The following is a 19,991-nucleotide window of genomic DNA, read 5'->3' on the forward strand; positions in this document are numbered from 1 at the left end:
TGCATTGGAGAAGGAAATGCCAACCCATTCCAGTGTTCTTGCCTGGAGAATCCCAGGGACGGGGGAGTCTGGTGGGCTGCTGTCTATGGGGTCACACAGAGTCGGACACGACTGAAGTGACTTAGCAGCAGCAGCAAGTTTATTAGCTTAGTATGAGTCTAGCACTCCACACAAATATGAAAGACACATAAGAAATTGAAGATTATTCAAATAAGAGTCACAAGTATTTAAACATTAAAGAATTTCACCATTAGAAATCTTTACAAATGGAAGATAATTTTCCTAAAGACTGCTTGTATGCGTGCATGCTAAGTCACTTCATTTGTGTCTAACTCTTTGCAAACCTATAGACAGTAGCCCACCAGGCTCCTCTGGCCATGGGATTCTCCAGGCAAGAATACCGGAATGGGTAGCCATGCCCTCCTCCAAGGGATCTTCCTGACCCAGGGATCGAACCAGCATCCCTTAAGTTTCTTGCATTGGCTGGTGAGTTCTTTACTACTAGAGCCACCTGGGAAGGTTCCACCTTTAGGAGTTAGCAGAGGTACAAGCAATTACAAAATGTACCTTTTAGATGAACAACAAATATGGAAAACTTGCACTGGGGAATCTGTATTTGATACAAATAGAACACTTTAGATAGAAGGTGATTCATTATGGAATTAAGCCATCAAGAAAAGTTGTGGGGTTGTCTTCAATCAAACTTTAAAAATAAGGTAAATCCTGATCCATCTTAAATGATGTCAGCCCTGTGCCTCAAATTCTTTAGATAATTTCCTTGTCCTTAGATCCTGTCTTAACTGACAATTTATGGCTAAATTCAAAACTATATGCTTAGCATTACAAAAGCTTACCCTTGTTGTATCAGATGTACTACTGCACTTTCAAAAAAATGCCAAAAAGAATTTTTAAAGGTTCTGCTTCAAGTCTCAACAATTTCAAAGCCAGAATAATGATCATTAGCACTTTATGTGCATGATCTGGTTTAATTCTCACAAAAGCCTTAAGAGGCATTAATATCACTTTTCACATTTTAACAAACCAGAATAATGGCACAGAGAGATTAAGCAATTTGCCAAAAATTATTCAGCAAGTGAGCAGCAAATCCAGAATTTGAACCTAAACCTTTAGAATCCAGAGCTCATTTTCTAACATGTATGGAAACCTCGAAAACTTCCTCTCCTTAATACAGTAGTGAAATACCAATAATTTTTCTGAACAACAAAAATTTGGGTAAAAATACTGATGTAATTAGGCTTCCCCAAAGCACAGCAGTAAAAAGAATCCACCTGCTTTGCAGGAGATGCAGAAGACGATTCAATCCATGAGCTGGGAAGATCCCCTGGAAGAGGAAATGGCAACCCACTCTAGTATTCTTGCCTGGAAAATCTCATGGACAGAGGAGGCTGGCGGCCTACAGTCCAAGGGGTTGCAGAGTCAGACATGACTGAACAACTGAGCGTGAGCATGACTGATGTAATCACTATTCATGCAAAAGGAAAAGTCCAGAAACATCCTGTATACTTTCTTCTGATTGGAGGAATGTTATACCTTAAAAGATACATGTCCAACAGGTAATCTTTTGTTATGAATCAACTTCATTAATCAGAGGATGTCAAAATAATAAACTCCCCTTTATTTTTCAAAACACCTATAGGGAAAAATGTGTTACTGATTTTACAACATACAAAGGATGGATTTCCTCTAGGTATACCTACTTGGAGGTACACATTTTTCCTTTAAAGTGTTTGCATATTCAAATATGCCACAGAAAGAGTATACACATTTTCACTGATATCAACTGAATAAAACCAGATACATTAAGTATATTAAATAACTCAGATGTGAAAAATCTTATCATGCTTTACCCTTGCTCCCCTCCTTTTTTACCTATGACTTTATTTCTGGAAAATATTCCTGAAAAAGGTAGCACTGGGTGTTCAGTATGTGATTAATAATTCACTACCCTTCTGAAATTTGCTTACATACTTCCAAGTCACTGGGAACACTGTGGGCCCCAGACTTGAGCGAGGAGGAAAACCAGCCACCTCCAAGTTTGCCCCTTTGAGAGAATCCAGAATGTACCCTTTGCGGGTAGGCATATCAGAAAGGCCATCTAATCAAAATGTAAAAAGTGTTCTAAGTAGCCAATACACACCTAATTCCATGAATGAACAACCATACAACATCAAGTTGCCCACCTTTTTAAAGTTAAATGTAATCTCCAAGGACAAAAACTTTTTTCCAACATTTTTTATTTTTTTTTAATCAGGGGATTTCTTACCTATATTGAGACAGAGGTACTATGCGATAAGGTGAAAATGCCAGATGTCCACATTTTCTTTCAAACGCTTAAAATTTGGTACTATAGTACTTTAACTATAATAGATTTTGATCCAAAATCTTGTGTAACACTATGCTATAGTATACAGAATACACACATTTGCATATGTCATAAATAACATTAGAAATGACATCATAATAATCAGATATACTGTATCCTCATTTTTGTTTGCATTATATTTTCCAGCTGCTGGTTTCAGAAAATTACCACTGGAGTTCCTCTCTTCTTGATGCACAACAGACAGCAATTTGCCAAGTCATGCAAGGGTGAAAATGTGACTGAAATATAGGAATCTTTCTTAATGAAAAATGTTACTGCTTTGGAAATCATGGCTAAAACTATTTCAAAACTCGTCTATATCCTTAAGCCCTATGACGTAATAGTCTCCATTTATACATATACCATAAACTTCAAATTAGTTGGCGCCAAATAAAGTTGGCATAAAGGTTTTTTATCCACAGGGTTCTTATAACTGAATATATTTTTATAAAATGATGTTGGTGTTTTAGAGTATTTTAAGTTAGTTTTTCTTTTTCTTGAAATGATTAAATATCAAGGTCTTTAAAACTGAATTTATTTTTCATTTGTAAAAGCGAAAATGTTACCAAAATCTTGAATTATAGGGGAGTATCTGTTAATATTTTCTAAACTTCTAAACACATACAGTGACTGAATCCATGACTTGCAACATGACTAAACTAAATGAATTTCTTTGGAGTACTGTTATTGTCTAAGCTTTAAAGGTATGCCCAGTTTAAAGATGGATATGGCATAAAGATCTCTGTTCAAAGAAAATGCAAGTAGAATTGACTAAAGTCTTATATTAATATAAAAGAAAACAAAGATGAAAATTTCAAGTAGAGGTAACACTGGTTTTTACAGTTTACCAAAGATAAAATCTTCTTTAAATGATGTTATTTATTCAGACTTCTATGTACAAACATACACACATATTTTTTAAAATCAGAGATGAGAGTGTAAGAGTTTTATTATTTAATTTAAATTCAAGGGGAAAAAAAAGTGGATAGTAGCAACAGATGGTCAATTTTACATTTTTGTCCTACCTGGTCCATCCCAGTCGTCTGTCTCAACTGCAGGTTGCCCTGGTTTCTCTGACTGCGTGTCCCCATCTGATTCTGCTGTCTCTTGGACTCCTTCATCATCACCTGGAAAACACCAACATACGAAGAGAAGGAGACGTGATTAAAGCCCTCTATTTGACATTCAAATCCTCCTACAGGGATGTCCTTAACATATGTCTAATTATATAATTGTTACAAACATGGTCATTATACTGAACACAGGTCTATGATTAATCATTTTGATAACTATTATGGGTTTATAATAAATAAAATCAACATTAGTCATAAATAAATAAACTGCTATAAATACTAAAAACATTTCCATAAAATTTTTCATTTGGAATTATTAGTATTATTCAAGAAGAAAATTAAAATCTGTATGTATTCTTTATACTGTTTTCAATACAGAAAACTAACTTGCTTATTTCCAAATTACATTTCTATAAAGGCAAGATGCAGCAGGGAAGACATATTTGTGTTTGGGTTGAAAGTGAGTTATTTTGAAGATTTTCTTTTTCTCCATCATTAAGCCTACTAAAATGTGTTTGTATTTATTTTTAAAATGGGTATAAAAAGGTCATAACTGAATGATTATCATATAAGATGAGCCAGTCACACAAGTCTTCACAATGTAGGAAGCTATAAACCTATATTTGTTCTTGAGTAAGTACAGCTAGTTTCAAAATCATGTCTTCATTTCACATAAATAAGAAAAATGATGTAATATACTTTGAGCAAAAGTATACTTACGGCAAAGAATGAGAAACCTACTAACGTAACCACATTTTAAAAGCAAAAAGTCTGATTTTTTAAGTGTCTTCATTTTAAATGATAATGTAACAAAGTACTGCTGCTTTAAACAAAAACAACTGACTTTAATACAGTGCAAACAATAATACAAATATTCCTATTTGTAAGGATAACAGAAGTCAGAAAACAGAATAACAAGAAAATGTGATGTGATGACAAAAATGAAGAATATGAATTAAAAACAGGGAAAGGAAACCTTGAATCTAATAATGCTAAATTTTTAAAGTCAAATTGCTTGCCCTTTGAAGCATTCAATAACTGTTTTTCACACAATTGTTAAATCTCTAATATTAATAGTACTTAAATATTTATATTGTTATAAATTATACATTGAATTTTAAAAATCTTTCACAGTAACCTAGAAAATACAAAATTTTCAGGAAACAATTATTATTACAATGACAGTAGTGTGATGTTAATGTGAGTTTTGAAGTTTAAACTCCATAAATTTTACATTCACTTCTATATATAGCTTCACAAAAATAAATCATTTTAAAAAGTCAAAAAAAGTAAAGAAATACAATGCAGAAATCCAGTGACAGCTCTGCTGAACTTAATTTCCCTGATAGAGGAGGGCTGCCTCTGGTGGGTAACAAAGAATAAAACACATACCCATCCCACCAAGGAGAAGGCAATGGCACCCCACTCCAGTACTCTTGCCTGGAAAATCCTATGGACGGAGGAGCCTGGTGGGCTGCAGTCCATGGGGTCGCTAGGAGTCAGACACGAATGAGCGACTTCACTTTGACTTTTCACTTTCATTCATTGGAGAAGGAAATGGCAACCCACTCCAGTGTTCTTGCCTGGAGAATCCCAGGGACGGGGGAGCCTGGTGGGCTGCCATCTATGGGGTCGCACAGAGTCGGACACAACTGAAGCGACTTAGCAGCAGCAGCATACCACCAAACTCCATGCCTGGAATTGAAGGCTCTTTGAAAAGTGAGTCATCTTTTCTTTTCTAGATTATCAAAATGAAATCTCTCCAGAAAATGTTTACTGAGCATCTACCAGGTTTAAGAAACTATGGTAGGCATGGTAGGATATATATGGAAAAATACCTTTTTGAAAGGAATATAAGACTCATTATAGAGAGCAAGTTCATAAATAGTGAGGTGCAAGACATGGTCCACGAGCCATAAGAAATGTATGTACAAAGGCTCAATAGTAAGGTAACAATTTGAACCTTCTGTGCTCCTTTTTTCTGTAGGTCACATAGAACACAGATGCACCAGCCAATTGGGAGATCAGGGTTAGAGACCAGCTCTCACTTCTCAGACACAAATAGGACTGGTTCTCAGCCTCTACACACGAGGAGGCTCCATGGCCTTTTAGTATACTGGAAGAATTTAAGAAACCCGAAAACTTTGTTACCAACTAAGTCAATGTTACTTAAAACAATATCCTGTACTACCAAATCTTCTGGAGTGCCACCAGGGATGTCTGACCCAGTTTAGGGAAAGCTGAGCGCTGAAGAATTGATGCTTTTGAACTGTGGTGTTGGAGAAGATTCTTGAGAGTCCCTTGGACTTTAAGGAGATCAAACCAGTCAGTCGTAAAGGAAATCAGTCCTGCATTAATAGATGGAGAAATATACCATGTTCATGGATTGGAAGAATCAATATAGTGAAAATGAGTATACTACCCAAAGCAATCTATAGATTCAATGCAATCCCTATCAAGCTACCAACAGTATTCTTCACAGAGCTAGAACAAATAATTTCCCAATTTGTATGGAAATACAAAAAACCTCGAATAGCCAAAGCTATCTTGAGAAAGAAGAATGGAACTGGAGGAATCAACCTACCTGACTTCAGGCTCTACAACAAAGCTACAGTTATCAAGACAGTATGGTACTGGCACAAAGACAGAAATATAGATCAATGGAACAAAATAGAAAGCCCAGAGATAAATCCATGCACATATGGACACCTTATCTTTGACAAAGGAGGCAAGAATATACAATGGATTAAAGACAATCTCTTTAACAAGTGGTGCTGGGAAAACTGGTCAACCACTTGCAGAAGAATGAAACTAGAACACTTTCTAACACTATACACAAAAATAAACTCAAAATGGATTAAAGATCTCAACGTAAGACCAGAAACTATAAAACTCCTAGAGGAGAACATGGGCAAAACACTCTCCGATATACATCACAGCAGGATCCTCTATGACCCACCTCCCAGAATATTGGAAATAAAAGCAAAAATAAACAAATGGGACCTAATTAAACTTAAAAGCTTCTGCACAACAAAGGAAACTATTAGCAAGGTGAAAAGGCAGCCTTCAGAATGGGAGAAAATAATAGCAAATGAAGCAACTGACAAACAACTAATCTCAAAAATATATAAGCAACTCCTACAGCTCAACTCCAGAAAAATAAATGACCCAATCAAAAAATGGGCCAAAGAACTAAATAGACATTTCTCCAAAGAAGACATACAGATGGCTAACAAACACACGAAAAGATGCTCAACATCACTCATTATCAGAGAAATGCAAATCAAAACCACTATGAGATACCATTTCACACCAGTCAGAATGGCTGCAATCCAAACGTCTACAAGCAATAAATGCTGGAGAGGGCGTGGAGAAAAGGGAACCCTCTTACACTGTTGGTAGGAATGCAAACTAATACAGCCACTATGGAGAACAGTGTGGAGATTCCTTAAAAAACTGGAAATAGAACTGCCTTATGATCCAGCAATCCCACTGCTGGGCATACACACTGAGGAAACCAGAAGGGAAAGAGACACGTGTACCCCAATGTTCATCACAGCACTGTTTATAATAGCCAGGACATGGAAGCAACCTAGATGTCCATCAGCAGATGAATGGATAAGAAAGCTATAGTACATATACACAATGGAGTATTACTCAGCCATTAAAAAGAATACATTTGAATCAGTTCTAATGAGGTGGATGAAACTGGAGCCTATTATACAGAGTGAAGTAAGCCAGAAAGAAAAACACCAATACAGTATACTAACGCATATATATGGAATTTAGAAAGATGGTAACAATAACCCTGTATACAAGATAGCAAAAGGGACACTGAGGTATAGAACAGTCTTATGGACTCTGTGGGAGAGGGAGAAAGTGGGAAGATTTGGGAGAATGGCATTGAAACATGTATAATATCATGTATGAAACGAGTCGCCAGTCCAGGTTCGATGCATGATACTGGATGCTTGGGGCTGGTGCACTGGGATGACCCAGAGGGATGGTATGGGGAGGGAGGAGGGAGGAGGGTTCAGGATGGGGAACACACGTATACCTGCGGCAGATTCATTTCAATATTTGGCAAAACCAATACAATATTGTAAAGCTTAAAAATAAAATAAAATTAAAAAAAAAAAAAAGAAATCAGTCCTGAATATTCACTGGAACGGCTGATACTGAAGTTGAAGCTCCAGTAATACTTTGGCCACCTGATGCAAAGAACTGACTCATTCAGAAAGATCCTGATTCTGGGAAAGATTGAAGGCAGGAGGAGAAGGGGACGACAGAGGATGAGATCGTAGGATGGCATCACCAACTCAATGGACATGAGTTTGAGCAAGCTCCCGGAGTTGGTGATGGACAGGGAAGTCTGGCTACTGCAGTCCATGGGGTCGTAAAGAATCAGACACAACTGAGCAACTGAACTGATACTGACTTTACCAATGCTCTGTTTTTCATGGGGACTATAATTCACACTAGAATCTACCACCTAGGTGAGTGACCTTTTCCTGGCTTTTCCACAGACTGAATGGAAGTTTAACTCCAGGCACGGATGCAGAGGAGTCTACAAAGGAAAATGCCCCCCCTCCGCCAACAGTGAAGACTAGAGCATCAACCTATATATTTTAAACAACATCCATTCCTTCTAAGCACTTTTCTCATATCTTGTGATCTTGAAACAGGGATGTGAGCATCACAGAGGACTCTGGAGAACATGTAACCCAAATGAGACAAGTTCACCCATCAGGAAGTTGATGTACAGATAGGGTGACTTATCTATAGTCTTAGAGCTACAACATTTATTTCCACATAAGGAATCTTCCCTAAGCCTTCTCATGCTTCAGCAATAAGTGCTTCCCAGCCATCTCCTTCCCCTAACAAGCAGAACAGTAGGGCTATGGGAGAGCACAGAGAGGCATCATGAAGACCACCCAAATCAGCAGTTTGTAAAAGGTTAGGGGTTAAATTTGAGTCTCCTATCAGTTTGGCATTCTTTCAAAAACATCCTTTCTTGCCTCCCTACCCTCTCTCCCCATCCCACTAGTTGAAGAAAGAACACATATACCTTTAAATAGTTGAATTTTAGTCATAGAGAGATGGATAAAAAAGTAAGCATGAGACTACACTGTTAAAAATCACACATCCAAGGACCCAGAGAACAGAGCGTAAAATTTTCATCAGAACTACTTGGATAAGTTAAGTATTATATTCAGTTATTATTCATATCATTGTATGTACACAGAGAGAAGTAAATCTTCCTGACTTTTACTATTACATTTTAATTGTTGAAAACACTGTGCTATGCAAAATTAAGTCAGTAATTAACATTGACAAGGCATATATTTGAAGATGCAATGAAATATATGAAAAACAAAAAGAAGTTTTCTCTTAAGAACCATATAATCTAGTTAAGGAGACACGCCACATGCATAAAAGAGGTTGCCACTGACAAAAATAACCAGGGTAGTACACGAATAATTCCAAGTGAGATCACATAAGATATAGAAATTCAGAGACCAAAAGCATGAACTGACATTGACCATGGAGAACCTTCTAATTAATTTTGAAGTTCTACCTTCCTGTTGAAGATGGAGAAGCACTGGGGAACTGACATGATCATGTAACACAAATACAGTAATGAACACATACTTATTTTCTATGAACACACTTTGTCAGACCTGTGGTCCTTGAGTTTTCCCTCACTTAATCTGTAATAACAATCTAACTCACATCCCAGACATCGCTTCACTAAATTTTTTGTGAGATTGGAATTAAGTCTACTCTAAAATACTTTATTTGGCAAATTACATATTTGGAAGGAAAAGTATTCAGAAATACAGTGAGAACCAAGTATGTGTGGAAGAATATATTGAAGAGTAATCACAACACTTAGAAGTTAAAAGAATTGACTTAGATTTATGGATGTCTGTTTTTGTTAGACAGAAGTGATATAAAGCATTCTTAGTTAGCTGATTAAAAGACTACTTTTGAGTCTCTGAGCACTAAGAATACAAAACAAAGATAGTTCCTTCTCTCATACAACCTGTAGATTAGGACAGAGACAAATGAACAGACTGCAACCTCATGCGATTAATGATTTCACGGGAGCAGTCCATGGTGACGGAAGCACAGAGGCATGACATTTAATGAAAACTTGGTGTCGTGGAAGCTTCCCAGAAAAGGAACCAATAAAATATCTGAAATTTGGAGGCATAATCTTAAATGAATCTGAACTCTGTAGGTTTCACGTCCAGGGGCTCCATGTCTAAAAACCTTTTTTTTTTTTCAGATTAAAATGAGAACCATTTCCCCAAAGAAAAAGATTATCAGAGAAGGAAATGGCAACCCACTCCAGTGTCTTGCCTGGAGAATCCCAGGGACGGCAGAGCCTGGTGGGCTGCCATGTATGGGGTCGCACAGAGTCGGACACGACTGAGTGACTTAGCAGCAGCAGCAGCTAAGTTATTGTGCAGGAAAAATGGTATCTTGAAGGTGGTGAAACTAAAGACATTTCAGTGATGCAAAAAATAGGATCCAGAGAGAGTTTTAAGATGCTAACAAGAGACAATTCACGAAATATTCCTACTGTTTGATGGTTGATTGAATGAAGTCCTTTCCCTCATTCAGTATGGGCCAAATTTACCCATGATCATTTTCATCAGTAACTACTAGGAAAAGAAGATGGCAGGATGACTACAAATCTCAGCAGACATTTGATACACATAGAACTTTAGTAAATCACTCAAAATGAAAATATTATCATTCAACTATTAAGGGCTTGATTGAACTAGTAATTTCATATAATAAAATGCCTTCATTAAATGTCACTTAACTGCCAAATCAAAACTGTAGAGCTTAGATTTCAACTTGGGCCAACATCTGCAGCAATACTCAGTATTGATAATCCTGATTCATGGAACAATTTGATCTAATTTGTTTCATTATGCAGCACATATAATTAGAAAATGACTGAAAATAAATACTGCAGATTATTCAGTAAAGAAGCACTCAAAATAGCTGGTAGTACACAATTAACAGATTTAAAGAAATTACATTTTACAATTATTTTAAACCATTTATGAAACTGATTAAATATACAATATGCATTACATTAATAAAAATAAATCCTGAGTGAGAAGAATAAGTCATTGACTAATTACTTGTGTTTTCTTAAAGAACCCCAAAATGTAAAAATGACCAAAAGCATAACAGTATCATATGAAATGATATATTAATATTTAGATATAGAAAACAAAATGGGTCAGAATTAAATTTATATTTATTTCAATGTCTGCTATGTGCCAAATACTGAAATCATAAAGATGAATAAAGAAGAGATAATGTGACAAAGTTCAGATTCTGTATGGAACTTAAACATGGCTACTATTTCTTAGGCACCACACAAAACTAGTTAAATGAACATCATATCACATCAACAACTCTGCCATGCATTATTATCCCTATATTTCAGAAGAGTAAACCAATAGGCAGATATGTGAGAAGATGCCCAAGCACACTGCTGTTAAGTAGCAGAGCCAAGAATTGATTCCAGGTCAGTCCAATTCCAAAGACCATATTCCAGACCCATTAGGATATTATAGTTGAATGGAGGTCTAACAACAAAGACAGCAAGATGTGATAAGATAGCTGCTTTCTCCTCATCATATATAAGCCTTGTTTCTTCATTTTTATTTTAGGTGTACTATTTACTTAGAATTTGCTAAAACCAAATTATACAGAAATGCTTAATCAATAACCATTGCTCACTGTGCAGTTAGAAAATTAGATTTTGGTTTTATACTTTTTAGCATAACCTATTGCAATATCATTACATTTACTAATTAATTGCTTTCAGCACTATTTAATAACTAAGATATGTCACATTTTTCAACTTTTAAACACTTCATCATTTAAGTTTATTTCAAGAAACCAGCTCTCATTTTTATGGTAATGTTTTCACCTAATTCATTTTTAATCTTTTTACTAATGAAAAATGAAATGATTAAAAAATAATTTAATCGAATATGAAATCTCTAAATTACTTTAAGAAACAGTATTTTCCCCTCACAATAGAGACTTGCCTCTTTCCTATCAATATTTATTCTCATGGAAAATTTATAAATAGAACTTTATTTTGATATTAACCCAATTTTAGCCTCTTCTTGATTTGAATGGGAATGACTTCATTGACCATCTTTTTTTTTTAACTTTTATCCATTTTTGATTCTTATATGTTTGAAAGCAGCACTCTAGAGCAGCTTATGAAAAAAATGGCATGAATAATTAATAGCTAAGATAATGACAAATTTGTTCAGATACTGCTTCAAAAGCTTTGTTGGTAGGAAGAGGAAAGGGAGAGAAAAGGATGCTAGGATGAGTATTATAGAAAGAGCTAGAAATCCATTTGATATCCATTCATTTACTTGCTAAATTCTTTATTCACATGCTTTTAAATAGAAATTTCAGTATATTTTTAGCAAAGCACAAACACATTTAATGGGATAACCACTACATACATCAGAGACCAATTCATAAAATGATGAAATGGAATAAATGTCAAATGGTAACAAAATCTACAATATTTCTGAAATTATGGCTATGCAGTTAATGGTTTTCCATTGCAAGACTAAACTCTTTTGTTGCTCTTTTAAAAGATATCATACATATTTTGTGGGCCCTTCCATTTTTCTTAGTTTAGTTTTCAGAATCAGTGAAAGCCCTATAGGAGGAAATTGAAGGTGTTATTGAGCACTATAAAACATACCACAAATGACTCAGGGAAATGCACTAGAATATAGTCTTTGGAACATACGAAACAGTGCCTTTTCATTCCATATTAGGTATTGTTGGCAGGCTGGTAAAAGCAGAGGCTCTATTTGCAAGGCAAAAATCATTTCAAAACATAAATAAATATCTTTTCACTGAAAGTTTGACATTCCTGTAGAAATTAAAGACTCGCCACGTTCTGAGGCAGTCACTTTTTCTGCACAAAATAGCAGCAGTGTTTGAAAGCAGTCATGCAGACAAACAGCCTTTCTCAATCCTGCTCTTTTAATCCATGTAGTTCCTATCAATATTAACCTCTTATAGAAATTCTTGTACAATGAAACTATTGAACTTTCTTGACTAGGAGTGTTACTGTAGCTGTTAGTCATCCCTATAATGTATTTTGCAATCAGCTAAATCATCAAAGTATTTTTTAACAATGAACAGTTCAGAAGTGACAGATCTACTTTCTTGTTCACAACTGCTTATCAGAGAATAGATATCACATATGTTTTCCAGGTGCTTCCTATAGTTAGGATACCTTCACAGAAGCCGCTCATGAAAGATAAGGTCATAAAAGAGATGAAAAATGTGTGAGCTTCATACACTTATGGTTTTATCATCAGACAAGATAGCTTTGGTTAAAGGACTGTAACAGTCAAAAACAGAAAACTGCGGCTTGTATTGAAGGGCGAGGACATTTAAGTTTAAGATTCAGTTTGTGTTTGCTTTGCCTAATAGCCTCCACAATGTTGTTTGGCTTAAAACAATTGTTTGGTTATAGATTATCCAAACAGAGGTGTCATGTTAAATTAACTCTACACTGCCAAATTACAGACACTGTTACATCTCCAGAGACAAAAAATAAAAACATTCAATTGTTGCCCTTTTTTTTGCTAATGTCTAAAAATAAAATCTAAACATTTCAATGGTTTGAATAGAGCACATCCATTATTCTGTGGATCCCTATAATCATGCCTGTCTCAAGTCCCCCTTGACTTACTATAAATATATAAGAAAATGTAGGATTTTGCTGTGTTCTGGATAGTTACATTCAGTACACAAACATTTTTAAATGCATGTTATTTCCTTCTAACTTATATAATAGCCTTTTTCATACCTCAGAGTATGAATCAAACAGATCAAAAAACAGAATCCACATTTATTTGATTATAAATTTTTAGACTCCAGATCAGGAAACAATCCTTAAATGTTTGATAACAATGGTCCAGGGCTAGGTCTGTTATTCTGAAAAGAAACTCAGTCTCTACAGTCAACAGATGACTACTGTAATATCTGTGGCATTTTATTATAGCTAGTAAGGGAAGATTGTTGAAAATACTGTTTATGGTAACTATTGGAGAAGGCAATGGCACCCCACTCCAGTACTCTTGTCTGGAAAATCCCATGGATGGAGGAGCCTGGAAGGCTACAGTCCATGGGGCTGCTGAGGGTTGGACACGACTGAGCGACTTCACTTTCACTTTTCACTTCCATGCATTGGAGAAGGAAATGGCAGCCCACTCCATTGTTCTTGCCTGGAGAATCCCAGGGACGGGGGAGCCTGGTGGGCTGCCGTCTATGGGGTCGCACAGAGTCGGACACGACTGAAGCGACTTAGCAGCAGCAACAGCATGGTAACTATATCAAATAAAAGTCACATTGAAATTATTGATAACTTAGGAAGAAAGAACAGTGGTTTATAAACTCTTTCTACAGTCCTGAATATTTATTCCTGACATCAGTATCAGCCTGTATGTGAAAAGTTTAAGTTTACTTAAGATTTGGAACATAAGGGAAATTTCCACATGAGATAAAATAAGGCAAATACTCAGCACTGTATCATTCAAGAAATTTCACTCCTCATTATTTCTCACAAGAACATTTACAAGCAAGTGGGGGAGGCATCTTACTTTAAAAGACATTTCTGAAAGACATATTTCAAAGTTTATGCTTAAATAAGTTTTATTTTCTCTTCCCCTGCTTCCCCTCAAACCAAACCAATCAAAGCAACAACAACAACAACAACAACAACAACAACAACATCACTGCAACTAAAAGGAAAAGCCGCTGCCACTACTATGTTCCGTTCAGAAGAGGAGTCTACAAAATTAAGCCATTTCTTGTTCCAAAGAGGAGACAGAGTAAGGCCTGATGGTCTGTAAATGATAATACTCTGAACTGTAATTGACCTATTCAGGGATCTGTTGTTCGGCCATCAAGAAACCATTAGCTTTCAGTTTTCTGGCCTCAGTCTTCAAGCTTCAAACCAGCATTCCCTTTAGGAAATTATCATCATCACCAACATCACCATCACCATCACCGTCAACAACAGAAAGTAAAACCAAAGCTCACAGTCTCTAAAACTGTCTCCCTAACAAGTAAACCTAGTCTACACAGAAAGATCAAACCAATCTGAGAAAGGTATGATCTTTGAATACCGTTTTCCATACAATCTAATTGTTTATTCTTTCCTGTTTAACAATTCACTCCAGAGGCTTCTCCTTTCTCATAATCCATGTAGGAATACGAGTCATAAGCAATCACTCATTACCACTGTGTTCCATCGCCACAATATAATTTACTTATTATAATTAAGACTTTACTCACGCCACACATCCAAAAAGCCAAGACCAATGGAGAATGCATTTTGTGGGACAGCAGCTAACAAAAACTTTGGTCCCTATCTGAATGCCCTTTATCCAACAGTAGTTCAAATACCCTAATGATGATAAATGACTCTCAGAGCTCACAAATAGGGGATAACATTTATTTCTTCTGATAAACCCTGTTTTTTTCTACTGCATGACCACTGAAATCATATATATTTTACTCTTACATTTTCTCTCTCTACCATGTTTATGGGAAGCTCAGATTTGCCTGTAATGCTTCAAAGTATTTATCTCCCTGTCTTATGCTTCCTCTCATTATTTCCTGTCCTTCACCCTATGATCATTGTTCTTCCTGATCTCTCTGGCCCATACGTCTCTCTTCTGGGTCAAGTCCCACTGTGGTTCCACCACAATCTGCATGCTCACTAGTCTCTTGCCATGCTGCCCCTCTACTTGGAACCCTATTACTTCTTTTTACATAATTAATTTAGCATTAGATAGCACCTAAAGTGTCACATTCTTAAGAACACTTTAACCTTCCTCACTCTTTCAAGCCACCATGTACCACTTCTGTGATTATTTTATTAATGTCTGCTTCCTCACTAGAATGTAAATTCTAGAATAGCCAAGACCTTCCCTGCATTTACTCACATAGTAATCACAGCATGGCCCAAAATGTCTGATACAGCAATTGTTCAATAAATATTTACTGGATTGGAAAAAAACATGCATGTGGTAAGAATTGACTTCCACAATGCTTTGAGTTATTCATTATCCCAATAATCAAGCAAAGACAAAAACAATGCCCTTTGAAGCCGAAAATGCTCCACAGTAACAGAACTTACAGGTGGGTAAGTGGTCACCTGATAATGAGTAACACATTCCCACCCTCTCTTTTCATGAGGTGGACCACTCCTTAAGCTAAAAATAAATTCCCGACAATGGATTATAAGTGGAAGAGTCCTGGGAAACTTTCAGGAACCTATTACAGCTGAATGTAATCCTGATGAAGTTTCCATATCTGGGGAGGTGGGGAAGTATGCTAGGTTACATCAGCCTTCTCCAAACTCAAATCCATAATCAGCTTCCACAACTAGGCATAGTCCCAGTGTGTTATCAAGCGAAGTCAAAGTCTCTCAGTCGTGTCCGACTCTTTGCCACCCCATGGACTGTAGCCTGCCAGGCTCCTCTGCCCATGGAATTCTCCAGGCCAGAATACTGGAGTGGGTAGCTGTTCTTTTCTCTAGGGGATCTTCCCAACCCAGGGATTGAACCCAGGTCTCCTGAATTGCAGGCAGACTCTTAACTGTCTGAGCCACCCGGGAAGCCATGTTATCAAGTGATCCATTCAAACTCCTTTTACCACAAGGTCTTCCCACAGCATCTCCTCCCTCAGGGCCAGCAAGAGGTCCTTGGCTGCTGATAACACAAGGAAAACAGAGATAGCATCCAGAGCATTGCCTAGATTTTCAGAAACATGGGAGAATGTTTTAATACAGTGTTTGCATGAGTATTTATACTCTCTTTATGCTCAGGGCAACCTATCCTAGAATGATAGCAGATTTGAAATTCAGATATCTACTATAAATGCCAAGAAATTTTAGGAATCTTATTCAAGGCTTTTCAAAAATTACCAAGTTGAAAGCAAACAACATTCTTGATCATTGCTGTCTTCTATGAGATCACTCATATTTACTGAAGGTACTAACAGAGGTTGATTCAGGCCTTGTGGGGCCTAAAGCTTATTCAATTGGAGAGGCCTCTCCTTAAAAGAAGAATGTAAAGTTGTAATTACAACATTATGTGCAGGGCCTTGGAAGGAAATGAGGAATTCTGAAGCTATGTTACACCACATCAAACTAACTAAACAATTGATAAATAAATTTAAAAGGTGAATGAGTAGATTTAATATTTTGGCAATAAATATGAAGATAAGGTATGCATTTTACATAAACTGTCAAAATCCATTCCTTTTACTAATGATCTGATTTGGAGGGGGGGCACCTTAAAAAGTTCCCCAACACAAACTGACAGTATTATAGAGAAAACATCATTTTTTTTCATAAAAATTGGGTTTCCCTTAGGATACTAGCCTGTTTTCTTATTGTCAGTAACATTATATTTGTATAGAACTATTTCTTGTTGAGTTACTGTATTGTGGTATTCTCTTTCACTGTCAGTCACTAGGTCAAGATACAGGAGCACAGAACACAGGCTTAAATGAGGCAGATCCTTGCTGGTGAATCAGTTTCCATATTGGGATGACGTGCAATGTCATAGGAAGCTTAAGAATGACTACGATGCTTCCTTAACCAGCCCAAACTTAACATTTCCTCCACTCTTTATACATATCTTCCCTTTTCTCACTTGTAGATATGTTTTCCTTCCTTTACTAGATGACTTCATCTTTAAGAAATAAAAACATTCTTTTATATATTTCCCTTCCTGCCTCTGTATACATGTGGTCACTTACAGGCACTTATACATACCAACACTTCCATAACCAGAAACAGGTAACATAGATTTCAGTATCAGTTAACTAGCCTGGATCATAATAAGAATTGGAAAAAAAATAAATAAAAGAAAAGATTATCTAAGACCCAAACTACAGTGTCTTGTGCTAATGCTACAGCAAGAACAAAGGCTTCATCAAATCCCATTGTTAATCAGGTAGCCAAGAAGTGAAGTGTTTTATACATCTATACTACAGATTTCCACCTAGATAAATCTCTATCTTTAAAAATAATCCTTAAAGAGACCTTCCCTTCTCACTGTCAGAAAAATATAATCACAGCCTACTGTCTGTGCAATTCCACTTTCCATCTCTGCTATGTGCGTTTAAGACTTGGTAAGATACAGCTACTGTCAAGTTTCAGAACAGTTTCTTGTCTAATCTTCCTACTTCTCCAGATCTTTGATACAGAACCTGTTAGAATGTATTGCTTATTTTTCCAGTTCCTATGTTTATCTCACTTCCACTCTTACCATCTGCTGCACTGCATTTCCTTCAGAAAAGTGAAAAGTTTTCACAGTGGCCTGAGCTTTCCCTGCAAACAATGCTCTCTTCTCCTCTTCCTTCCTTCCTTTCTCCGCTTTTTATTTGGCCTTATTTTATGTTAAGGTCAAACTGTTTTAAAGAGTTCACTTTGCAAAGATTTTTACAGGGCTGAAATTCCTATTCAAATAGTTTTGATAGATTTGTAAACATTATTGCTATTTATTACTGACTTCTGCCCAAGCACACACATTTTGGGTTGTGCCCAGTCTTTTGAATTACTTGAAAACAACTTCACAAGAAACAAACAATGAGAAATGGTGGCTTATTTCATGCCACCAAATCAGAGTAACAATCATCCAGTTAATATAATGAGTCTAAAGAGCTTTCAATATAGCCCTCTCATTTTCCTGAAATGCCACTCTACTTACTGCAAATTGGTTTATATGGACAGAGTCTTTAAGGGAGGACCAAAAGAATAGAAATCTTTGAAACACTCCCCTGAAGTATTTATTTACCGTTTTTAAGTTTCTTGTATTTACATATGCCCTTATCTTGACTGACACATCATGTCTAATAAGTATTAAAAATACCTTGAAAAAGTGAGTTTAACGCTTCACATGTCCAGGCTTCGTCTGATGTGCTCATCTCCTTCTATAAGGATCATATAATGATGGACATCAGAAAACAAAATTAGCTCTCTATCTTTATAACTACCATCACTAGGTTTGAACCTGGTATTAACCTTTGGTAATTGTGTGACTTTGGCCAAGTTACTGAAGCTTTGGAAGTTGCAGGTAAAAACAACATCCACCCTGCAGGACAGTAAGTTGATTAGAAACGATATATATACAGCAGGACTCCTGACTTTCAGGAGCAGTCACCAAATGGAAGGTGTAATTACCATTATTATAATTATTATAATTGGTGTGTAGACTCAGTGCCAATCTCTGGAATCTCATTGAACTACTGAAAGACGCTGAAACAGCAATCTGCATTCGTTATCAGTATTTGCTTCACTGGTATAACACATTCACTTATTTTTACTTGACCTTTTAAGAACAACAAAAAAAGTGACTGACTATATTACTATAATTAAATTCATCATACGGCAGCTTTCCACATTCTACGTTTAGCACTACCAGAGGTAAAGATTATCCCATCAGGCAATGGAAGGGCAAATGCTTTAATACTGCCTGTTGCTTCTCAAATGATAATCAAAACATTGTGAGAAATTTTACATACTAACAAGAAACTATGAATTTAATATTAGAAGATTAAAAGCTCTGAAACTCTTCCTTGATTTAAACCTAAAAAATGCTAGGGCAGAGAACCAAGAAAAATGTTTTTAAATCATTTATGATGTTTAGCAATAGAAAGCAGAAAAGACATGGCTACTTCCAAGAGATCAGTTTCTCTACAATGATAACATTTTATCTCAAATTATTATGGGACCAACAGTAGGATTCAAGGTTGTCAACCATGTTAATTCCATATGATTAAAATAAATTAGCTTCTCAGGCTTCCCTAATTCTATTCGTACTTGTAATTTTCTTTGAATAGAAAAATAAATCGAGTTAGTAGATGTAAATGATTGGCACACTAGTGCATATCTGCATGCATTGTTTTGTATATTTTTTTTAATTTGAGCAAAATAAAATTGAAAAATACTTTTTAAATTTAGAATAACTGTTTATATAATTACTACTTGAACAAATCTACTTCCTTTAAGAAACACTGGCTCTTTATTCTACCCAGAATATCACTGAGAAAATACAGCAATAAAAGAGCTTAAAATATACAGTTTTCCTTAATAGTATTCAGCTAAAATCAGTGATTAATATCTAGAAAAAAGGAAAAAGTCAATCAATAATTCAGATGTCTTCTACTATACAGATGCCTAGTTTTACATATATAAAATAATAGATTAAATAAATTCTTTCTTTTCTCCTGGGTTTCAACATTGTAGGGAAAACAACAAACGTATACTAAGTTTTATAGTCTTTCACTTGCAGAAGAAACAAAATCAAAAAGGCAACATCTCTAAATGATTAAATATGGTTTTATATTGATCTCAGTTTTTATTATTAACAATAATGATGTTGATATAAAATAAAGATATAAACAAAACAGGCATATATCTATCTCTTAATATCTTA

The 19,991-nt window shown here is 35.8% G+C and overlaps 1 protein-coding gene across 1 annotated transcript in view; it reads right to left on the minus strand.

Moving 5' to 3' along the window:
* Positions 1-19,991, minus strand: part of ZFPM2 (zinc finger protein, FOG family member 2) — a 444,681-nt gene that overhangs the window by 405,622 nt on the left and 19,068 nt on the right. The window contains exon 3 of the mRNA XM_055546469.1: positions 3,409-3,510. Coding sequence (XP_055402444.1) covers positions 3,409-3,510 — 102 coding nt within the window. The remainder of the gene's footprint in view (positions 1-3,408; positions 3,511-19,991) is intronic.

Source organism: Bubalus kerabau, chromosome 14 (assembly GCF_029407905.1).
Source record: "Bubalus kerabau isolate K-KA32 ecotype Philippines breed swamp buffalo chromosome 14, PCC_UOA_SB_1v2, whole genome shotgun sequence".
In the NCBI taxonomy this organism is placed as follows: domain Eukaryota; kingdom Metazoa; phylum Chordata; class Mammalia; order Artiodactyla; family Bovidae; genus Bubalus; species Bubalus kerabau.